The sequence below is a fragment of the Zingiber officinale genome, chromosome 9B (assembly GCF_018446385.1).
Source record: "Zingiber officinale cultivar Zhangliang chromosome 9B, Zo_v1.1, whole genome shotgun sequence".
Taxonomy (NCBI): Eukaryota; Viridiplantae; Streptophyta; class Magnoliopsida; order Zingiberales; family Zingiberaceae; genus Zingiber; species Zingiber officinale.
This window is the reverse complement of record NC_056003.1, coordinates 107,138,718-107,163,299: the sequence shown is the minus strand read 5'-3', so window position 1 is coordinate 107,163,299 and position 24,582 is coordinate 107,138,718. Positions and strand designations below refer to the sequence as shown.

The 24,582-nt window shown below is 36.6% G+C and overlaps 2 protein-coding genes across 2 annotated transcripts; one reads left to right on the top strand and one right to left on the bottom strand.

Moving 5' to 3' along the window:
• Window positions 1-545: 545 nt before the first annotated feature.
• LOC122024969 (protein ROH1-like) lies at window positions 546-2,600 on the bottom strand. Its single transcript, XM_042583710.1, has 2 exons — window positions 1,168-2,600; window positions 546-947 (listed from the first exon to the last, which is right to left on the bottom strand). The coding sequence occupies exon 1, from the start codon at window positions 2,438-2,440 to the stop codon at window positions 1,259-1,261; it is 1,182 nt and encodes a 393-aa protein (XP_042439644.1). The 5' UTR covers window positions 2,441-2,600; the 3' UTR covers window positions 546-947; window positions 1,168-1,258.
• Window positions 2,601-18,075: 15,475 nt separating this feature from the next.
• LOC122023893 (transmembrane 9 superfamily member 1-like) lies at window positions 18,076-23,570 on the top strand. Its single transcript, XM_042582315.1, has 12 exons — window positions 18,076-18,258; window positions 19,158-19,350; window positions 19,479-19,583; window positions 19,719-19,736; window positions 19,827-19,915; window positions 20,012-20,164; window positions 20,601-20,735; window positions 20,861-21,027; window positions 21,881-21,975; window positions 22,172-22,545; window positions 22,794-23,067; window positions 23,182-23,570. Exons 1-12 carry the CDS (start codon window positions 18,154-18,156, stop codon window positions 23,247-23,249), a joined length of 1,776 nt encoding a protein of 591 aa, XP_042438249.1. The 5' UTR covers window positions 18,076-18,153; the 3' UTR covers window positions 23,250-23,570.
• The last annotated feature ends 1,012 nt before the right edge of the window (window positions 23,571-24,582 follow it).

Sequence of the window (24,582 nt, the reverse complement as noted above, 5' to 3'; positions counted from 1 at the left end):
AACGAAAATAAAATTCATCCTAAAATTTGTGACTAATCAAATTTAGGGACGACTTTTTCAGATCAAATCTTCTGTCCCCAAATTTCTCTGTCCCCGTGTCCCCTGCCGATCGGACGGACCAGATTACATCTTAAGGCATCATGACATCTTTAAGATGTGTGCAGTATCCTCGTGATGTGTAAGACATCCTTGAGATGTAATCTGATACGTCCGATCGACAAGGAAACACGGAGATAGAGAAAATTGAGGACAAAGAATTTGTTCTCCGACTTTTCTACGACGAAAAATTTTGGTCGCAGATTTCATAGTAAATTTTTCTTACAATGATTTCCTTTTAAAAAAAATAAATTATCGCAAAAACTTATTTTTTTTAATAAATTTTTTTTTGAATTGGATGTTCTCATATTATCTTTATAACTAAATAATTTTTATGCATTAACTTAGATGAGTAAAAATTGATGGAGTTAAGAAGATGTCTTGCTTTTCATCTTCTCCTCTAATTAGCGCTATAAAAGGCTTCCAAGGCAATTTGTGCAAAGGATGCGTGCGCAATTTGGAAGAAATTTTCTATTTATTCGCCAACAACTCTTTCTCCGATTTCTTTTTCAAGCGCAGGACATTGTAAATCTTGTATTCCGTACGGATTTCTTACTGTCAACCGTCTCTTCCTCGCCCCCTTTCGGGATGAGCTACAAAACCCCTCCGTTCACCAATCATGTGGTGCCACTTGGGGGGCCCTTTTATTCTTCATGACTCGTACTCTCTCTCGCCAGCTTGCCCCTCTTCTCGGCAGCCGCCACAAGAGCACAACCAGGTACTATACCCTAATCAACTTCTAGGAGTTATTTCACTAGGGTACTTTGAGCCTATTCCATTGCCGAAGTTTGTCGTGCAGGCGTCTTGATGAAAGAGGATGCTGCTTTCCCTCAGAGCAGATAATCTCAATCCTGTGAAGAACGTAGCCGATCAGCAGATTTGCCAAATGATGGCACCTCTATAGTGCTATCCAAAACCGAGATTTTAGGCATAGAACCGTATTGCGACGGCATATTTTTTTATAAAGTAGAAACAGAACAGAAAGTTTATTCTGTGAAGGCATACAAAAAGGATTTCACCAGACATGAAGAAATGTCTGTGAAAACACCACGGTGAATACGGAAGTGCTACCTGCAGCTGGTGCCGTCCGATGAATTGAAGAACCAATTGGCCTGAGTCTTCAGCCATTGGTTTCCGTTCGCTGTCAAAACAAAGCACGGCCTCATCGCAAACTACGGGACGACAGATCGAGAGCCTCGGTGCGACTACGCCCAATCCGAAGGAATATCTCCATGATCTGGCGCTCCAATGTGTCGAGTCCTTGCTTCAAGACCTCGCATACTCGAGACAGCTCCAGTGCTCCTTGCCTCAGCTCTTTCTCCTCCTCCTCCGACATTGGAAACTGGATGTTGTCGATTGTGGAAATCAGATTGTGTGTGCAGCTATGGATTTGTCGAAGCTCTTTCAGAAGCCCGGTCGAGTTCCTGCGGTGCTCCTTCTTCTTCGACTCCTCCGCGACCCGTTGGTGAAGAGACATGATGGGCGCCGCCCAAGGGAAGCCCCGAGGGATGAAAATTTGGGCCTGGAGGGCGCCGCGGTCCTGGCAGCGTAACGCGGCCACAAGAGAGCGCATCGCGAACAGAAGCACCGCGCTCATCGTGTATATGGGCACCGCGAGCCCGGCGGTGCTGTCGATCTCGTGATCGCGAGGTGCGACCACATTGCTCCCCATTGCCTGCAGTTGCCTCGATGCCGACCAGGAACGAGACGCGGAAGAGGAAATCGAGCGCAACTGCAAGATGCGGCGGTTGCTACTGGATGAAAAGAACGAGCCGGCGCCGGCACTATAGCCGAAGGAGCGGTTTCGGTAGGAGTGACCACAGTCCTTGTCGTCGAGCATGACCTCGAGTTCACCAAGCGCCTTTCGGGCGCGCCGAACCTGTCCCTCGCCGAGTCTCTGCCGGGAGGAGGAGGCAGGGCTGAGCGCGGCGACCACGATCTCGACGTGGGCACGGCAACGCCGCAGGTGGTCTATGCCGTCTCGGGCGGCGTTGCAGATGTCGAGGGCCTTGACGGCGCGGTCGGAGAAGTCGGCGATGAAGCGATCGAGGGGCGGGCGGACAACGAGCGGCACGCGATCGAGGAGGACGGCGCGGAACTCCTCGTGGCAAATGAGGAACCCGTGAAGGAGCTTGCAGACCCAGGAGAGCGAAAGGAATCCGTCCGCGTCTGCCACGGAGAGGTCTCGCAAGTACTCGGCCACGCAGCCGTGGAGGCGGAGCAGAAGGGCGTGTTGGTCCATGTGGTCGTCGATCGCGTGAACCTGATCGCGGCGGAGGTTGGGGAGGGAGGGAAAGCGGACGGAGGCGGCGCAGGGGAAGTCCCGGCGGTCCTGCGCAGGCATTGTCGAGCGGATCGAAGGGACCGAGCCCTGAGGGGGAGACGATGAGAGGGGAAGGTCCTTTATGCTGCGCACGCCATGCCGAAAGTGTCCTTTTCGATTTTAAATGGTAAAAACAAATAAAAAAACAGGGCAGAACAAAAAGAGAGAAGAGAATCGGAAAATTGCTATCGTGGATCATTCCGGTCACTCTTTTAAACGAGAAACCGTCAATGGAACCGCGGATAGTTAGTGCGAAAGCGGAGCTCCACGCGGACGCGGACGGAACGCGATTGCGACACGGCCGCGACCGCGTAGCCGCATCGAGATTCGTGGGCGCGCGAATCGCAAGTGAAGCGAACGGAGATGGCGTGGCTTCGATCGATCAATTTCATTTCGAGGGTGGGGTCCTATGGCAGGGGCGAGGGAAATGTCTTTCCGAATCCGGATTGGCGGTAGTAGGGAGGGCGGATTCGGATTGAATTTTATATTTTTTATATTTATTGGTATCGAATATTTATCTTTATATTTATATTTATTAAAAAATTAAATATTTTTTATATTAATAATTTTTTCCTTTATCTCCCATTATTATCCATCAATAAAAATAATATTAATATATATGGAGGACGCCCAGTGAAATGAGTAGCCTAACGCGGCCGGGGCATCTTGAAGGAGTCCAAAATCGGGTTGGTAGCAGAAGTCCTTAGTCGACGACGTATGTGATTGAGTGCTGGATGCGTGGGCCAGCGTGGAGCCCACCGCCGGTGCATGACATAGTATCGTAGAAATTTATTTGTTTGTAGCTTTAATGATGTCTTACACTTTATCGTATTTAAATTTAAAATAAACTCAAAAATAATTGTATGGCAATTTTGATAAAAATTATTACATGATAATTTTCTCTTTTAATTGAAAAACTGTCATGTGATAATTTTAATCAAAATTATTAAATAATTATTTTCTTCTTAAATTTTGAATAGATACCTTTAAAGTGACTAAACAACTAAAAAATAAGTATATGATTTTTAGCCAAAATTATTGCGTAACTATTTTTTTATTTAAAAAAAAAAACTAAATTAAAAAAATAAGTTTACTCGTCTTTTTAAAAGAATAAACAGAATAAACTATTATATAGTCATTTTTAAAATTTTTAAATTTAAATAAAGAGACCTACTCTATGAGGTCATTCGATTTCAATTATGCCCCAATCATGTATGGATATACTGTCTTAGAATGAGAGTTTGGTTACCTAGAGCTATGTATTCTTTTTGTCTTGTAAATTCATTATGTCATTGATCGAGGCCTCATGTGAACAGGTAAAGATCCTCTGATCCAAAATCTTTTGATCATCCCTGGTCCCCTGTTCATTCATTAATTGGATGAATTAGATCTCATCTGTTTAATAGGTGAGGTCCAATTCATCCAACTAATGAACGGACAGGGCCTCTTCTGGTCTAGAATTTTCTGGGCCAGAGGATCTGGCCTCAATGTGAACTTAGCTTGTGTCTTAAAATATTTGGAGATTGATCTTAGGGACTTAACTAATGATGTGGGGTTAAGTGATTAGTTTGACTAGAAGGAGTTTTCCTAATCATTTATTGTTATATATTAGGTCTGCGCCTTAAGATACTTATGAGGTTGTCAATCTATGAAGGGGAACTTTTTTGACATGGTCTAGTCAATTGGATAACAACTAAATATTATCTAATCAACCAATTTCAAACAATTGACTCTTTAATCAACTGAGTTAAGGATGTTGGAAAATAAAATAACTTTTGTTTAAAAGTCAATTGAAAAAGCTTGTTAGCCAACTAAATGTCACCCAATTGATTGAAAGCCTCACGGAGTTGATTTTGATACCATTGGCTCTGTGTTTTTTTGGATTTTGAGTGACAAATCAACTAGAACAGTTTATTTAATATCTATACTCACCACATTTATTTTTTTTTTTAGCAAAAATCAAAAGGAATCACGCCTCATGTTTTTTTTTTAAGCAAAAAGCGCCCAAGCATCCCATATAATATTACCCAAGTACATTTTATTATATTATTTTCATTATTGTTTGTCGTCTATTTTTTCATCAAAATCTTGAATTGATGGTGTAACAATGAATATACAGTTGTTGCACAATTATAGAAGTTATAATTTTATGAATGCTATACAGTTGTGGTAATTATGAAATTATAACTGCGTATAATTTTTTATAGTATGCTACAACGTGTATACTGGGTAAGTTTTGAGGTATCATAATTTTTTACTTTAGTTGAATCATGAATGTACAATATATCAAATTAAAACTTGTTCAGAAATCTATATTTGTACAAGGTATAACCGTATAACTCGTACCAGCCTAGTCTCGGACAAAAAAATATCGTTTAAAATATTTTTGGAGGCTTCAAAGAATTTGTCCTCTTTATTAATGTTATTTTCTATGTTATAGTTATTAGTATTAACTCTAGTATCAATTATGAGATGATTGTAAAGGGCTCATTTTATATCATATTTCATTATTAATAAAAGGTAAAGTTCGTTATTATATTTATTTCAGTTCAGTGTCGATTGAATAAGTATAATAATAGGTTTTTATCTCCAACATATCAATTAGTTGAATTGATAGTGAGATATGTATATATATATAGAACACTACTCTTAACTATTCCTAGTCAAGCATTAATATACAAGGACAATATTAATACATTGAGACTAGCATGTAGGTCAACGAATGACTTAATCTCACAAGTCATGGATATGAGATATCAGGTTAATACATGAGTATATATTAGAGAATATATACTGAATGACTCGTTATAAGAATGTTACTTGGATCGTTATATGAGTGTTATGAACATTCTCATGTGACTATTGCTATGAATAGTCCTTAGACCTGAAGTGACTACGGTTCCCTACATAAGGAGTTGTATACTTTAGTATCGGCAAATGCCACCTATAACAAGGTGGACAATAAAGTCGATCACTGGTATGCAATGAATTATGCAGAGGGATGTGAGTGATATAGATGAGATCTATTCCTTCTATATGACAGAAGTGATATTTGTAGGCCCCTTGATTAGTAGGACACAAGAAAGCATGACCATGCTCAAATGAATCAATATGAGATATTGAGCTTATTTGATTGAGTGTGTCTACTTAGAGATCAAGAAACACAAAGGTTGATAAGAGGATGACACGGTCTATGCCACATTGATCAATCTAGATATCAAGGATAGAGGGACAAAGTCATACAAGATAATAGCCACGAACATGTTAGGTCGGATCTCGACTTTCTCGTCACTTGGGTAACAATGATGCCTTGCTAGATGTCACTCATTGCTTATGTATCTAAATATTGATTTGGGTACATTGCCAACATTACGAAAACCTATTGGGTTACACACGAAGAACAAGTAGATTTGGAGATGAGTTCATATGATGAATCATTGGATTAAGTCTTATCCGAATTGGACTTATTGAGTTAGACTCAATTGGATCTAATTGTTGGATTAAGTCCAATTCAAACTAGACTCAAGGAGTCAATTCAAATTAATGAAATGTGATTAATTGAATTTGAAATTACATGAGATTAATTAAGTAAGACTTTATTGAATTAGACTTGAGTTAGACTCAAGTAAAGATTAATGGAGATATTCATTGAATTTCGAAATTCAATGATTCATTTCATTCACTTTTGAAATTGAATTTGAAATGAGGAGTTTCAAGTGTGGTCCTTAATGGAATGTAAATGCTCATTAAGGCTATTAATACTAATTAAGTATTTTCATTGGATGAAAATACTTAAGCATTTTTCTCTTCATTTTGGTGTAGATATTCATTCTCTCCTTCCTCTTCTCTCTTCTTGGTCGAAACACCTATTCTAGGTTGCTAGCACAACCTTAGGTGTTTTCCTCTCCATCTTGTTTGTTTGTGAGACAAGCAAAGGAAAAACTTGTTCATGTGGATATCGTAGAGGCGCGAACGTGAGATCGTGTTGTGATCCGAGTTGTCGGGAGATCGTGTGCACGCACCAAAGGTATAACCTCTCATAATCTTATGCAAAACTTAGTATATTTTTCTTTCCCTTCGCATGGATCTTCTGGAGGAACTAGATGGTTTCGACTGAGCATAAGCATGTTTAGCGCTCTAGTTCCTTACAATGGTATCAGAGCCACTTGCGAAAGGATATACTAAGTTGTTAGGATTTTTATATGTGATATAGAAATGCATGATAGGTTTACTATGATCTGCAAATTATGAGTTTCGGCCAAAAATTAGTATTTTGTTGAGAACGAAACATAGTTGGTATGTGACCAGCAAGGTCTCGGCCAAAGGTGTTTTGCTCAGAACGAAACATAGCCGGTCTTGAGGGTAGTAGGGTCTCGGGTATGACAGCAACTCATAAATGAGTTTGCAAAATATTTTTTACTTCGAGGGTGCTGCCCCCTGACCCCCCGCAAGGGGCGCTGCCCTTTGACCCCGCCCGCTAACCGGCTAGCGGGACCGTCGTGGCGTTACCGCTCATAATATGTTGTTCACATCATAGTAGATTTTTTTCGTCATAAGTATATTGTGAATATAAATGACATGGTGCATGATTATGACCCTTGAATCCCAATGTGATTGTGTGTGATGTTGTAATTCATAATACGGTCTGCGTGTCATGCCTTTATCTTTTTCATTCCCGTTGTAATTTAGACTACACTCGAATGTAACTCGAGTTTCTTTATATTTTGTAATGTACAATTAGAAAGGAGTTAGTCTACTGGACGACGGGTGAAAAGGAAGGAAGGACAACAACACATGACGACCAAGGAAGCGCTTGGAGAAGCTGCTTTGACCTAGGTTGACTCATCGCTCTTCTCATTGGCTTGAGAAGATCGTAGTTTATGGGGGTTATAACCATGTCACGTTTTAATTTATGCATATATGTGATGTGTGCTTGATGGTATTCGATACATGTCTAGTTTAAATATAATTAGGTCTTTTAATATATGCCTACCAAAAGTTTAATACTCACTTCTAGCTCGATCAATTGTAGTCAGGTTTTATCAAAACAAAGTGACTCAATTTATCTTGCTAGAGTGCGACAGGACAATTGTGATGTCCGACTATTAAACTTGGGTGCGACTTAACTAAGTTATCTCACTTGGATTGAGAGCTTAGAGGCATATCCTATAAGATGGAATTCAAATTGTACTAGTCTTAGGTGATTAGCCAAAGCTAACTCAAGATGAGCTATAATATTGATTTCATAAGATGGGCAAACAAACAAATAGTCTTGTTCATCTAGTTATACAAGAGTTGCATTTGATGCAATTGGTATAAGATGTCTACCTACATTATATGAGTCTTGAGTGATTAGCCAAAGCTAACTCAAGATGAAGTATAATATGGATCTTATCCCACATGAATGTTTTTACGATTGGAGTTGGAGCTAGTAGTGTGGGTAAAACCACAACCATGACTTGCTTCTACTAAGCTTTACAATTCTGTGGGAGAATAATTTAATTAAAGACCTAATTAAATGATCGATATATAATGCTAAGTTCTACATTATGTTGTTGTAGATTACCATGTCGTCAAATACGTCGAACACTCTCTCCCTGCGATCTGTCCTTGATAAGGACAAGCTCAATGTATCTAACTTCCTGGACTGGTACAGAAACTTGAGAATAGTTCTCAAGCAAGAACGAAAACTGTACGTCCTAGAGCAGCCAATTCCTGAAGCACCCCCCTCTATTGCCACTAGAGATGGTAGGGATGCCTTCAAGAAGCATCAAGATGATGCATTAGATGTGTCATGCCTTATGCTCGCCACCATGAACTCTGAACTTTAGAAGCAACATGAAAACATGGATGCTTATGATATGGTTGAACACCTTAGACAACTATATCAAGGACAAGCAAGGTATGAGAGATTTGAAATCTCTAAAGCACTGTTTCAATACAGAATGCAAGAAGGAAGTCCCGTAGGGCCATATGTACTCAAAATGATTGGGTATGTAGAAAACTTACAACGATTGAGATTTCCACTAGGCCAAAAATTGGCTATTGATCTTATTTTGCAATCATTGCCCGATAGCTATAGTCAATTTATCATGAACTACAACATGAATGAAATTGACAAACCACTGCTGAAATGTTGAGCATGTTGAGAACTGTTGAACTCAACCTTAAGAAGGCAAAGCCTAGTACCATGTTGATGGTGTCTAAAGGCAAAGGCAAGTGGAAGCCTAAAGGTAAGGGTAGACCCAAGCCAAAGGAAAGGACAAGATTCATGTACTGAAACTCAAAGGTGGGGTTACTAAGGAAGGAACCTACTTCCACTGCAGTGAGACCGGAGACTGGAAGAGGAACTGCAAGGTATACCTAGATGAACTAAAACAGAAGAGAAGTAAGACTTCTGCCTCAGGTATATATGTTATAAAAGTCAATCTATCTATTTCTTCTTCATGGGTATTAGATACCGGATGTGCATCTCATATTTGTACTAATGTGCAGTGGCTGATGAATAGTAGGGCGTTGGCAAAGGGTGAAGTGGACCTACGAGTAGGCAATGGTGTAAAAGTTGCTGCTATCGTTGTAGGAACATACTCCTTATCTTTGCCCACTGGGCTTGTTTTAGACTAGAAGAGTGTTGTTATGTGTCCGCTTTAACAAAGAACATTGGAATCCAAAAATAAAGAAAAAGGCACAAATCGATTTCAAAGCACTCAACACAATTCAGTGCGGACTAATGAAAGAAGAACTTCACAAATAAGGACTTGCAGAAGATTGTTACGATTCTGCAAGTGCACGGATTCGTCGTCAATAATATATAAGATTGTCAAACCACAGGGACTGTTGATTAAGCACTAGAGATGTCGCAAAGTAAGTTATTTAGACGGTCGAAAGTTGGCTTTGGCGCTTGCAAACTAACAAGAGTGATTGAAGAGAGAAAGAGAAGGATGAGAAACTCGATCTTGGATGGAATTGAGCTTTGGAAAATGGATTCTAGGATTTCAGTTTCGTTGTGGTGGAACCTGATGTGTCATGTTCTATCTTTTACTCATTGTCAATCAACATACCTTTGTCGGAAGTTAAAGCTACTATCCTTAAGTACTAATCAGAGAAGATCCTTGTGAAATCCTGTTACGGTTAACCCCTGTCATAAGGGCGCTTCGGTAGATCACAAGAATACAAATCTAATCGGTATCATTAGGGATAGAAATAGGGGTTTGGTTTGGTCTCTTACTTCCTTGTGGAGAAGTTGCCTCTCCTTTCAAGGTAATATCCTAGACGTCCGTGAACGAGTTACCCCTATCACTAGGGCCCCTCGGGTATACGATTTAAGATCCTCTCTTTACGAAATTAGCAATTCCTACACAATTAATTAACATGACAAGGCAACAAATCTCATGCATATCAAATAGAAACGAAGCAAGAGAAATCGTCCAACGAGTAAAGGCACAAACATGAGTCTAACATCAAACCCTATCCAAAACTACTCCCTACATCCATAGAAAAAGAGATCTACCTCATTGTGAGAGAAGAACAACCCCAAAACATAAAGTAAAGCATACTTACAACCCTTGATGTGAGAAGAAAGGGAAGAAGAGATGTTTGTCGAGGTTTCCGATGGCTTGGGGATGTCTCTTTGCTCTGGAGATGGACGGAACGTCAAGGGACGACGGTGGATGAAGTTTTAGGGTTCCCCCCGAAGGGGAGAACCCTTTCCCGATGAGAGGGACGAAGTCCCGAACCAAAGATGATCCCAAGAATAGGGTTCTTGACCCTTTTATAGGTTAGGACACGGGCGTCGCACGACCCGTGCCATGGCCGTGCGAGATCCGCACGACCAACTGCTTCCTCCCTTCGGGTTGAGTGGCACGACCATGCGAGATCTGCACGGCCGTGTCTTTCTTCTACTTTGGCCGCGCTGCACGGACGTGCCAATTGGCATGGCCGTGTGAACTTCAGGCTCAGCTCCTGGGACACGGTCGTGCAGGGTTGCACAACCATTCCTTGCTTGGCTTCAGTTGTGGGGGGGGGGGGCACGACCATGCTCTGATCTGCCTCTGGTTGGTCGCACGGTCGTGCAAGAGTTGCACAGTCGTGCACTACTACTCTTCTGTTTGGCCACATGACTGTGCGAGGTTGCACGACCGTGTTCTCTGGCTCGTTCCGGTGCGTCGACAATCGTTGTTTTTGTTCCGAAAGTTGTCCCTGTCTGCACAAAACCAAACAAAGAGCAGATATCCGAACAAAAGAGTATATATGATGAATACGTAATAAAAGAGGCGATCATGCAAAGAATATATACGTATAAAGCAAGTGAATGTGCGTTAAAACATGCATAAATGATCATAATATTTACACACATCAAAGATCAACTCCACCTCCAACTCTAACAACAAGAACGTGACCTACTACAGATACAACAAGAAGGGGCACTACAAGACCGACTGCCCAAATATGAAAAAGACGAAGGCCCTCAAAGCGACGTGGGACAAATCGTCTAGAGATGAATTAGACGATAGAGAACCGAAGCACTCCAACTACCTTGCACTAATGGTGCACGGACCAGAATTAGAAAGTGAATCGGAAGACAGGTCCGAACCCGAATAAAGCCACGAGTCCGCACTCGCTTCCGAAGGTTCCGATGAGGTATATTTTAGTTTAAATAAAAAGTTCTTTAAAATCATTGCATGCTTAAATAGAAAATTAACTACTTATGAAAATCAAATAAATGAACTAACAAAAGAAAATGATAAAATTAATGAACAATTAAAACTGAACTCAACAACCGAACTAATTCAAACTGAAATTCCAACTCAAGTTGCAAAACTTGAGGAGGATAATTTCAGATTGAAAAATAAAATAGTTAAACTAAAGGAATTACTTGAAAGAATCACAACTAGATCCAAGTATCTTGATATGAAGCTAGGATTACAAAGAGCTATATACAACAAGTCCGAACTCGGATATAAGCCCAGCTCAACCAACAAATCCTTTATATCTTTAGTTAACCAAAATAAAAATCAAAGTAAAGCTTGAGTTCCAAAAGTGTGTCTAACCACGCAAGTAAGACTCAATCAATATTACATACCTAAAGATAAAATTTATTATATAAATCAAAATAAATTATTTCCCTTAAACTCTAAAGTTAAATATTCAAAAATAAATACAAAACAAAAGAAAAACCTTAAGTTATATAAACCTAACTTAAACAAATATAATATAAACAAATATTATAATCAAGTATACTATAATTATAAAAGTAATCGACATAAACTCAAAACTTAAACTCAAAATGTTTAATAATTCAGGGGGAGGTTCCAAATTAGTTGACACCTCCAAAATAATAATTTATCCAACAGGGTAATTAGGAATAGTTAAAATAGGGACAACAGTTTAATTTGACAAAGGTACCGGTGAAGTTTTGGATGATAGTGAGTTAGGGAAACTATGTCTATGCATGTCTAGAAAGATATGACTTCGACCTAGTGCATTTGGCTTAGTAGAATAAACTGAAGCTACCACTTACGGATCCTAACTAGTTAGATCAAGGTTTTGTATTAAGTTCAGTGAAGAGGACTATTTCGAAAATCTTGAAGGCATGGTTACTCTAATGATGTTCAAGTGACTCACCATAGCCCAAAAGTTTATCCAAAGAATATCTATTTATTGAGCTCAAAGCTAAACTTGAATCTAACACAAGTTAAACCAAACTATGAAATTAAACTTTAACTCATCTCACAAAATCATAGGATTCCCTGATTGAAAATATAGATCGGGTAAGATGATTAAGAAATTTAAAATCAAAAATCAAAATGATAATTTAAGATTAAAACTAAAATTAAAATTAAAATTAAACTTAGAAATTAAAATTAAAAATTAAACTAAAATAAAAATAATAAAATAAAAATACTTAAACTTTAAAAGTAAAATTAAAAGTAAGTTCGAATCTAAATTGATATTAACTCCTATTTATTGTAAGAAACCAAGTGGATATTAGACAGTGGTTGCTCCAAACACATCACGGGGGATCACACCAAGTTCACTCAATTAACATACAAAAGCTTCGGAACAGTTGCCTTTAGAAACAACGATAAACTCAAGGTAATTGGGATAGGTAATATTGAACTTAAAACTGATTTTATTGTTAAGAAAGTATTACTTATTGAAAATCTCAAATACAACCTTGTTAGCATCAGTCAATTGTGTGATTCTGGATATAAGGTTAGGTTCCTATTCTCTGAATGCCTAATTAAACACTTAGATAACCCTTCTATAAGTCTAAAAGGTTTTAGAAAAGACAATATCTATGCAGTTAACCTAACTACTTCCTCACTTAAGTGTTATTTAACACAAAAGGAAGAAACTTGGTTATGACATAGAAGAATGTAACACACAAACTTTAGAAATCTAAGTAGATTAAATGGATTAGTTAGAGGCCTACCAAAATTACCTAACTTAGACTCAACAATTTGTAATGCCTATGAACAAGGAAAACAAACAAAGTCTACTCATAAATCAACTAATCAACTTCAAACAAATTCAACCCTAGAACTATTGCACTTAGACCTATTTGACTCCTAGAGGGTTAAATCAATAAATGAAAGTTTATATTGCCTAGTAATAATAGATGATTACTCTAAATTTACCTGGATAAAATTCTTAAAATATAATGATGAAACATTTGAAATCTTTAGTGATTTTTGCAAACAAATTGAAAATGAAAAGGGATAAAAATTTAAAAGAATCAGAAGTGACAACAGAGGCGAATTTAGAAATCATAACTTTAATCAATTTTACCTTAAAAATGGTTATCATCACGAATATTCATGCCCTAAGACACCCCAACAAAATAGAATAGTAGAAAGAAAGAACAGAGCTCTACTTGAAGTATCTAGGACAATGCTAAATGAGTATAATCTGCCGAAATACTTTTAGGCAAAAGCTGTTAGCACAGCCTGCTATGTATAAAACATGACCACTATAAACAAAACTCATAATAAAACATCATTTGAACTCTATTATAATAAATAACCCAATATTAAATATTTTAAAGTATTTGGATGCCCAGTCTATATACTTAATACAAGATAATACTTAGGAAAATTTACCTCAAAAATAGAAAATGAAATCTTTTTAGGCTACTCACTAAACAATAGAGGTTATAGAGTATATAACAAAGTTATACTAAGAATTAAAGAAACCTCAAATGTAAAATTTGAAGAGTCCAACCAAAACCTAGAATAAATCAAGAATCAAACAATCGAATTTGTTCGAGGTATCACTAGTCAAGGGGGAGCTAGTGAAAACCTAAGTCACGAAGAAGAAGATCAACTTCAACTGAGTGAACCTACTAGAACCATAAGAGTAAACCCAAGTCATCCAATTGATCAAATAATTGGTGATCCAGACCTAAGAGTTCAGACTAGGTCATCCTTTAGAAATTTAAGTCAAATATCCTTGATCTCAAAAATTGAACCCAAAATGATAGAAGAATCCTTACTTGACTCAGACTGGATCATAGTCATGTAAGAAAAACTAGCCCAGTTTGAAAGAAATGAAGTCTGAGACTTAGTACCACCACCTAACAATAAAAATGTAATAGAAACAAAATGACTTTTCAGAAATAAACTAAGTGAAAATGAGGAAATTATTAGAAATAAGGCTAAGCTAGTGGCTAAAGGGTTTAGTCAAGTCGAGGGACTTGACTATGATAAAACCTATGCTCCAGTAGCTAGACTTGAATCTATTAGAATGTTACTTAGCTATGCAGCTCATAAAGGTTTCAAACTTTATCAAATGGATGTTAAATCCGCTTTTTTAAATGGGCTAATAAAAGAAGTGTATATAGGTCAACCATCTAGATTTGAGAGTCTAGATCATCCGACCTATGTCTTTAAGCTTAAAAAGGCCTTGTATAGTCTTAAACAAGCACCTAGAACCTAGTATGAACGGTTGACCTCCTACCTAATTTTTAAAGGGTTCAATCAAGGACAAATTGACCCAACCTTATTTGTAAAGTCAATCAAATAAGATATATTTATAGCCCAAGTATATGTAGACAATATAATCTTTGGGTCAACTAATTCAGAATTCTTACAAGAATTCATAACCTTAATGAAACAAGAATTTGAAATGAGCTTAGTAGGTAAACTAACTTACTTTTTAGGTCTACAAATTAAACAAACTAATGAAAGAAATTATGTCTACCAATAAAAATATTTTAAGAAATCACTCAAAAAATTTGGAATGGAAAACACCAAAGAAAAAAAAACTCCAATGGTAACTAACACAATCCTAGATAATGACCCAAATGGAAAATCAGTTGATCTAAAATACTATAGAAGTGTCATAGGTAACCTCATATACTTGACTGCAAGTCGACCTGACATTTTATTTGCAGTTAGTATGTGTGCTAGATACTAAACTTGTGCTAAAAAATCTCACTTAACTAACGTAAAAATAATTTTCAGATATCTAAAAGGAACTTTAAATGTAGGAATTTGGTATCCTAGAACAACTAATTTTGAACTTATAAGTTACTCTGACTCAGACTATATTAGCTGTAAACTAGACCATAAAAGTACAAGTGGTGGATGTCAGTTGCTTGACCCATCACTTGTCAGCTGGTTTAGTAGAAAGCAGCATTATGTTGTTTTATCTACTACTGAGGCAGAGTATATAACAATAGGAGAATGCGTTATATAATTGTTATGGATGATGCACACTCTAAAAGACTTTAATTTAAACTTTACAAAAATAAAAGTACTAATTGACAACGTTTGCTCAATTAATTTAACAAAAAATCCTGTACATCATTTAAGAACCAAACACATTAAAATTAGACATCACTTTATCAGGGATCATGTCACTAAAGGTGATATTGATCTCAATTACATTGAGTCCAAGTCAAACTTAACTGATATATTCATCAAACCCCTCCCTGAAAGTGAATTTAATAACTTACGACGTCAGTTATGAATGTGTTTAGTAGACTAGGATCAATATTTTCAATATTTCAAAATTCTAGGGCAAAATTCTTTATTTATTTTTCTCAAAATTCCTTTATTTTTAGAATTTTTAAAATTAATTTTAACCTTAGCCTAGATCGAACCCATAGAAAGCATGCTCCTATAGATTTAGGACTTAAGCATCTCACCAACACATTATTGTTACCTTATTTGTGTATTCCAAACATAGAAAGGGGTGTGATGCATAAGCAGTTTGCTTGGACTTAAGAAGATACTTATATCAGTACATCAACATAAGTCTGGGCGTTAAATAGCAAATCTACAGCAATCAGGTTAAGTAATCCAGGTTAGTCAAACACAAACTAGATACAAAGACCTAACCTGACTAACCAAGTGAACATTGTTATGTTATGATAATTAGTTAGTAACTAACGGTTAGATAGTTAAGGACAATTTATAGTTGATTAGATTATTTTAAAGTAATCTTAGGTTTAGAGGGAGGAAAAATAAGTCAGCAAAATTTTAAAACATTCCATTAAAAAATTCTATTTTTAAATTATTACATGTCTTGAAAAATTATTTTGAAAACTGTCTCAAACAATTTTTAATGTTGCAACATTTAGTACTTTAACTTTTGTCTTGGAGGACTTTAACCTTAAATTTTTTAAAGTTTTTTTTTGGAGGAGAATTCAACATTTTCAAATTTTTTAAAACTTTAAAGTTTCTAAAGTTAGCAGACTTTAAAAGTATTTTCAACCTTATTACTCTTGTGAAAATACTAACATACCGTGTTTTAAAATTTTGAAAAATGTCTTTAAAATGTTTTTCAAATATGCTTTACAAAAAGTCTTGAATACACTTTGAAACAGTTTTGAAAAGGCTCTTTTCAAGAGTTACTTTTGCAATTCTTAAATAAAAAGTTGTTTATCTTTTTCTCAAAACGCTAAGTGGTTTCAAAACTATCTTTAAACATATTTTGTAAAATATTTGTTACAAGTTTTTAGGGTTATACTTGTTCCTCCTTCTAAAGAATCCTAAGAATTATTGTAAAGTTTCTTACTTTCCCTAGCAAATTTTTTTTCTATTCATGTTTTTTTTTTGTATGAATGCAAAAGGAGGGGGGTTAAAGAGTTAAGTTAAAACAAATATCAAATCGAAATCCGAATAACTTAAACCAAATTATATGTCTATTCATGCTTGCATTTTTTTTTCTAACTTAACCCAAGTTGTCATTGCATTAAAAAAGGGGAGATTGTTGGTGCGGTTTGTACTAACGGTCTAACTTGGGTTTTGATGAATGACAAGTAAGTTAAGTTAGGTTCCATCGTGATCTAACCACTTGATTGAGTGTGTAGGAAATCCAGCTAGGTCAACGGGTCGACTGATAGCTGGTACGAAATCCAGCTAGGTCAACAGGCTGACCGAATAGCTGGTACAAAATCTAGTCAGGTTAACGGGCCGACCGGATAGTAGGTACGAAATCCAACTAGGTCGACGGGCCGACATGATAGCTAGTACAAAGTCCAGTTAGGTCAACGGGCTTACTAGATATCTGGCACGAAGTACAGACAGGTCGATGAGTTGATCGGATGTCTGGCAAACTGGCAAGTTAAGGTAAGTCACTGGAGGAGAGTGACCAAGTGAGGACGCGCCCCGGTTGAAGGGACAGTAGGCGTCAGTCCAGTTTAGGTCCATTTGGGATCCCTAAGTTGAGACCTTGATTAGTTTCTGGTCTTGGAAGGACAGGAACTAATTACTACTCTGTATTATTATTAAATTGTCTAATACTTATTTTGCAGGGTATTTTTGGATTAACATTGTCTTGTAAGGCAAAAGAAGAAAATTGTTTTCGGATGAACACTGCCCGAAGGTGCCCAACATCTTTTAATTGTGTCTTCCATTTGGAGAAAAATTTCTATAAATATATTATAGTTGGAGATCAAATAAAGGATATCTGAATGATAATCTAAATATTCTACCATGACATCATACCCGGGGACATCTTTTGCCAAATAAAAAGCATAAACAAGTATATAAATGTGAAAATTAATTGAATATGGCTCATGTGAAAACTTATTGTGCTTTTGCCAAATCAAAAAGCATAAACAAGTATATGAACGTGAAAATTAATTCAATATGACTCATGTGAAAACTTATTATGTTATAGATTTAATGCAAGTGACAACAACTAATTCTTATACTTAAAATTATTAATAAAAATCAAACAAGATGGTTACATGACATTAGTTTTTTTTAATGATTTAGGAAATACTATGAATTTAACAACTTTTATTCAAACCAACTAGAGGCGTTACAAAGATAAAGATATCATCATCAATCAATCCGTCAGATCCACTTAATGTCTTAAGGTTATGATATCATGATAAGATCTTTTAGATGTTAGTTATTATTCCAAAAGTTAATAATCATCCGTGATTTATCTTTTCCGTGTTAACCTTGGGACGAATTAACAGGAATATTGAAGACGAACCTATTCACTTTTTACCATAATGATACCATGATAAAATACGAGACGTACAAAGAGGATTCAAATCTCACACGTTACAGAAAAATTTACGATGCTGGACCGCCTTCCGTAAAAAATCCATGTCTCTAAGACTAGAATTAATCGCACCAAGAGCAATCGAAAACTTGGATTATTAAAAATATATATGTATGTCAAATAAAACCCGACCTTTAAAGACGCGTTACGAAGACTTTAAACGCCCTTCTTCTTCCTCTCCACCGCCATCTCAGATCCGGCTTTCGGCGATGCCTCCCGGCGACCGATATCCATTCCCTTATTTCGCCTCGTCCGCCTTCATCCTCCTCTTCTTTCTAGCCGCCACCGCTTTCGCCTCCGAGTCCGACCACAAGGTACGCCGGAGCCCCGGCCGCTGGATTGGCTAATCACCCTGACATAACTCTTGCATGTCTGCTGAGATCTTCTATTTACAACCTTCTCATTTTTTTTATCCGCCATCGTTTGATGCGAAAAGCCTTTTCTGTGGTGATCGCGCGATTTCGGCATGCGTTTGTGGCTGCTTGTTATTTTTAATCTACGTCTAGATCTGGACCTGGGTTTTTTCCTGATACTTCTTGATTTATATTCATTATTGATTTAGTTTATTTTGGTTTGGATTTAGCCTCTTCTTTGACGATCTATGATTACCAAGAAGCCATAGTAGCTCAGTCGGACACTAACAGTGGCATTCTACATGTGGTTGGATCTGGAAGAAGCTTCAAGAGATGGAACCAATGTCAAAAATTGGCATTCCGTGAAGCGTTTATGTGTGCATGGAATCTGCATACACGAATTAGGGAAAGTGATTTTGTCTAATAGGAAATTCCAGATCCACTTTATGGGGCAAGTTTGAGTTTGTGGATTCACCTTCGACCCGCACATGGTTACTTGTCTTACCTTAATGAAGGATGGGGAACTTAGTTCCCTGAAAGAAATTAATTCTTTCGTAGCTCAATTGTATCCGATGTGATGCTATTAGCTTGAGGTGATAATGTATGCATACCATTTCTATTGGATATATGACAACTCTTGTTTGAATTTGGTTCTAGCACTGGTTAACTTTTTGTAATGCTGATCTATTGCTTTTATAATCTATAGATTTCAAAATGGTAAATGTTTTTTTTTTGATTCTTTAACAAAATGGAAGTATTTATTGCAAGTTCCTCTGCTTCTTTAAGTGGTTTCTCTTTCTCATTTCCATACATACAGCTTTTTATTGTGATTTTCATATGCATTGCCAATTTACTTGCAGTACCAAGCAGAAGACCTGATCACACTATGGGTAAACAAGGTTGGGCCATATAATAACCCTCAAGAAACATACAACTATTACACTCTTCCGTTTTGCCATCCATCTGAGAACCCTGCACATAAGTGGGGTGGGCTAGGAGAGGTCCTAGGCGGAAATGAACTAATAGACAGCGAGATTCCTATAAAGTTTGAAAGTATGCTGTTTTGTCACATAATTGTTCCTCATTTTCAATTCACGATTGGATGAATATAAAGACGATGAAATATGGTGCATAGTTAATGATTTTTTACTTCAATTTGAAATTTGAGAATTGATGTGCAGGAAATATTGAAAAGGGCACCATTTGTACAATTGAACTTGATGCTACAAAAGTTAAGAAATTCACAGATGCTATAGAGAACTCTTATTGGTTTGAATTTTTCATAGGTATTGACACAGTTTTTCCTTATCCGGTACTTTAATCTTCCTGTGTTCTTTCCTCTGCAATTATTTTCTTTTAGTTTAGTTACTTATCTTTAATTTATTTCTTCTTTCTGATCCTCACTTGGAGCTGCATTGTAGATGACTTGCCTTTACAGGGTAAGCTCCTGTCAATTGTTATTGCCTTTTATATGTATTTTATCTTTCATTAAACTTCACATTCTTGGATGTACAAATTTGTACTTTCAGGGTTTGTTGGAGAGACTGATAAGAACAACAAAGATAAGCATTACCTTTACACGCATAAAAGCATTCTGATCCAACACAACAAAGATCAGGTAAAGCAATCAATGGGTCTCTTTATGAGTAATAGAAAATTTTCTCCTTAGGAAACAATCTTGGTGTCAGTTATTTTATGGGCTGCTTTGTTGCAGATTATTCATGTTAATCTCACTCAAGAAAATCCTAAACTTTTGGAACCGGGGAAAAAGTTTGATATGACATATGCAGTCAAATGGGAGCCAACAAATGTGACATTTGCCCGCCGATTTGAGGTTTACTTGGATTACCCATTTTTTGAGCACCAGGTAATGTAGTTATTACTTGGTTGCATATCATATACTTTTGCTAACTCTCAATGTGGATCTTCCTGTACATCAATACATTATATTAGAAAAAATATCTGATCGTGGTTTTGAAATCCATGTTATACAAATTATATTGTTCAAGATTACCCATGTTATAAGCACCAGGTAATGTAGTTGTTTCTTGGTTATGTATCACATACTCTTGTTACCTCACAAGGTGGGTCTTTTCTGTACATCAATGCATTATATTAGAACATCTTAAGTTTCCTCCAGGACATTGCTTTACAAAGAATGTTATAGAAGCCATATTGTTCCAGTAATCTGATGGTAGAGATATTGACATTAAAACTTTGTTAGTGATATCCATTGACATGTGTGATCCATAAGCTTTTTCCTTCCCCTACTCAAGATAACAAAAAATTATATGCTTTGACAGATTCACTGGTTCTCTATCTTCAATTCGTTCATGATGGTTATTTTCCTCACTGGCTTGGTATCTATGATATTGTTGAGAACTCTCAGAAATGATTATGCAAAATATGCTCGGGAAGATGATGATCTTGAAAGTTTGGTAAGGCTGTGATTGTTTGATATGTGGATTTCAGCTTTAGTCACTATCTCAGTTGAGATAGTGATGGGTCTAAGCCATGATGCTAAACCCAACTTGGTTTCTTATATGAATTGATTTTTGGTTAGGAAAGAGATGTTAGTGAAGAATCTGGATGGAAATTAGTTCATGGGGATGTCTTTCGACCTCCTCGGAATTTGGTTTTTATGTCTGCTCTTGTTGGTATTGGTGCCCAGTTGGCCACACTTGTTCTTCTAGTTATTTTGCTGGCTATTATTGGAACACTATATATCGGGTATGTATAACCTTATTTTTATAATATGCTAAATGTATTTAGAGCAAAGAGAATGAGTAGCTAGATTGTGCTATTATTTCCATTAAATACTTAAAATAACAGTTTGCCAGAGCTTATTAGAAGTTAAACTAGTTTTGCATACCTGCTCAATTCCTTTCAACTTAAATTTCTCATCGATTATTATTGTTGTTTAATATTTTATCAAAGAATGATCATTAATCTGGTTTAACTGCTCTTATAGTATGATAATATGATTGCACTCATCAATCAGGTGACAATTATTGGATATTCAAGATTGATGAAAATTTTTGTTGTCTGCCTTCTTTTGAATTGTATTTGCTTCCTGTATGTTGGTTCAGTATACACTGACAATTCCTCAGTACAGTTCGTGGCCATTACATTTGCCTCATATTCTAGTTATATTCGGACTTTTATTTAGTGGTATCTTTTTCTTTGGATTGTTACCCACCAACCAACTATGTCCTAAATAAAATACATAGATTGCCATATGCAATTCCTTCTTGTGTATCAGCCCATAACTTCTAAGCTGATTATTCCCCTTCTGCCGATTGTGTTGGTCGACTTATCAGAATTGTTGTGGTTTCTATTTATGTAGATAGCTTATTGTGTGTCTATGTTGTTAATTCTCTGTGATACAGTCACATAATTCAGTCTAAATTATTGCAAAAAAGTATTTCTAAATTTTCGTGTCAATCAGTAATTAGGTATGAAAAAGAATGCTTATATTTGCTCAATATGAGTTCTGGTTTTAATTTGATATTTATCTAGTGTTATTTGTTCTCTAATCTTTTGCATGCTGATTTGATTACTTCACCCTACTTTTTTTTACTAGGCGAGGTACTATCATAACTACATTCATTGTGTGCTATGCCCTTACCTCATTTGTCTCTGGCTATGTTAGTGGTGGACTTTACTCGCGTAATGGTGGTATGGTTCCTTTGAGATCTTCATCTGTCCTTTCCATTATGCAATTTTTATGCTTATTAATTGGGTTTCTTCCGAAAGAAGTTCCTATCATGTCATGCTAACGAATCTAGGCTCTCTCAGACGCATGAAAGCAACTCTGTTCAGAGAAAAGACTTTCACTTTTAATTTGTCTGAATATTACATCTGTTTTTTGCAGGTAAAAATTGGATAAAAGCAATGATTCTGATGGCATCATTGTTTCCCTTCATATGCTTTGGAATTGGCTTCATACTTAACACAATTGCTATATTTTATGGATCATTGGCAGCTATTCCATTTGGGACAATGGTGGTTATGTTCATATTATGGGCTTTCATTTCATTTCCTCTTGCACTTTTAGGCACTGTTGTTGGTAGGAACTGGAGTGGTTCACCAAACAATCCATGCCGTGTGAAGACCATTCCCCGTCCTATTCCTGAGAAGAAATGGTATCTAACGCCATCTGTCATCTCACTTATGGGAGGATTGCTTCCATTTGGTAGTATCTTCATTGAGATGTATTTTGTTTTCACATCATTCTGGAATTATAAGGTAAATTCATGCATCTGCCATTTCTGCATCTGCTTGTAACTTTACACTCAAAATAATGTTTAGAATTCCATTCATTGTAGCGGTTGCTTGTCAAGTAATATTTTGCAATAGGCAATATTTGTTTTCTTGAATTCCTAGTCAGCAGAAGTGCAAATTTCTAGTTGGCATTTTGTCCAGTTCATATATTTGTCAAGTAATATCAAAATTCTAAGATTTGACTAATAATTTTGGTTGTCTTGCTCGGACAGGTATATTATGTGTATGGATTCATGTTACTGGTCTTCGTAATCCTTCTCATTGTCACCATTTGTGTGACTATAGTGGGCACATATTTCTTGCTTAATGCTGAGAACTATCACTGGCAGTGGACTTCATTCTTTTCTGCCGCATCAACAGCCATCTATGTGTATCTTTACTCTATTTACTACTACTATGTGAAGACCAAAATGTCTGGCTTTTTCCAGACTAGTTTCTACTTTGGCTATACTCTAATGTTCAGTTTGGGTTTAGGAATTCTTTGTGGTGAGTTCCAACTATTTTTAAATCATTATAAACTCCATGTTTTATATTATGCTTCTCTAAGGAGGATCATTAAATTAAATTCTATTGATGACTTGTTTCCATTTTTTTTATTAGGTGCTGTCGGCTATCTTGGCTCTACTTTGTTCGTGAGAAGAATCTACAGAAACATTAAATGTGACTAGCAAGCTACATGAACTTAAGGAAGATTGGTACCGTATACTGTCTCCCAATTTTGAAACAGCAGAACTTCAAGTTGAGAGTTGGATTGCTGATTACAAGCCGATGAAACTTGTCAAATTCCACGAGAGTAGGTTGTGCTAGCATCCTTTTTCTTTCTTTATGTTCTGTTTTGAACTTAGCGGAATGATGTAATTTATAGCTTATTTGAGTATAATATGGAAACTACAGTGGACATTTTCTTTACCTATATCAGTGTAATTATGTAAAAGAAGGGTCACCCTGTAGTAAACAGTTGTCTCCTAATTCTAGTACCATTCTATCCACTTCCAAGTAGAGTTTTTTTTTTTTTTTTTTTGATACAACTGCTTATAATGTATAATGTCTTTTCACGAAGCCTTGTTTGCAACTTGGAAAGCGATCCTATTAACTTTCAGTTCTAGTGTGATTTGAATGATTCAATCTCTCTTTTTTGCCCAGCAATTCATTGAACTTGTGGGCCTCCATGCACTCAGTTTCCTCTATGTATTTAAGATTTACTGCAAGAGTTTCACATGGTTTATAAGATTTACTGCAAGAGTTTCACATGGTTTATAAGATTTGAATCGTAAAACATTGGGGATGTGCTGGATTCCTTTTTATGTTTTAGTTACTCATTTGGCTGCCTAAATATTTTAAAAAAAATTAAGGATAATTATTTGAAAATATGTGAATTATATATAATTGAACTATTTAAAACGTCTACAGTCCACAAAACATCATTCCTCTCGAGTCACCACACTGGTCCCCAGGGCGTAGCACAGATGGGGAGTGTATGGTTCTGTGACTGAAAGGTCCAGGGATCGATCCCCGGGGTGTCACTGCCTGGGGTTAACGTCTCCGCTATGCACTTTCCACCTGTGTACCTGCATTTACCTCCCTTCATATCCGTGGGACCGGCTCTAGGAGGGCCGCTGATGTAGCGGTTCCACATTTTTTTTTCTCGAGTCACCACACTGAAAGGGTGAGACAATGAAGCACCCACCAATTATTACACCTAGGGAGCTACTAAAAAAATGTCAGGAAGGGAAGATCCATAACATAAGTAAATTGCTTTTCCCATCCCCTCTGACAGCCCACCCCCCTCTCTCTCCTCTATTAAATGACATTTTCACCTCTCATTCTTTAAATAATAAGTTTTTTTTTCTAATTTTATTTACTTCTTTAATTTTTTTTTCCAATTTTATTTACTTCTTTAGTTTTATTTTTTTAATAAATTTTGTTTATTATTTTTTCATCAAATTTTTTTTATTTTTTATCCCTATTTTACTTTTAAATTTTTTATAAATAATAATCCCT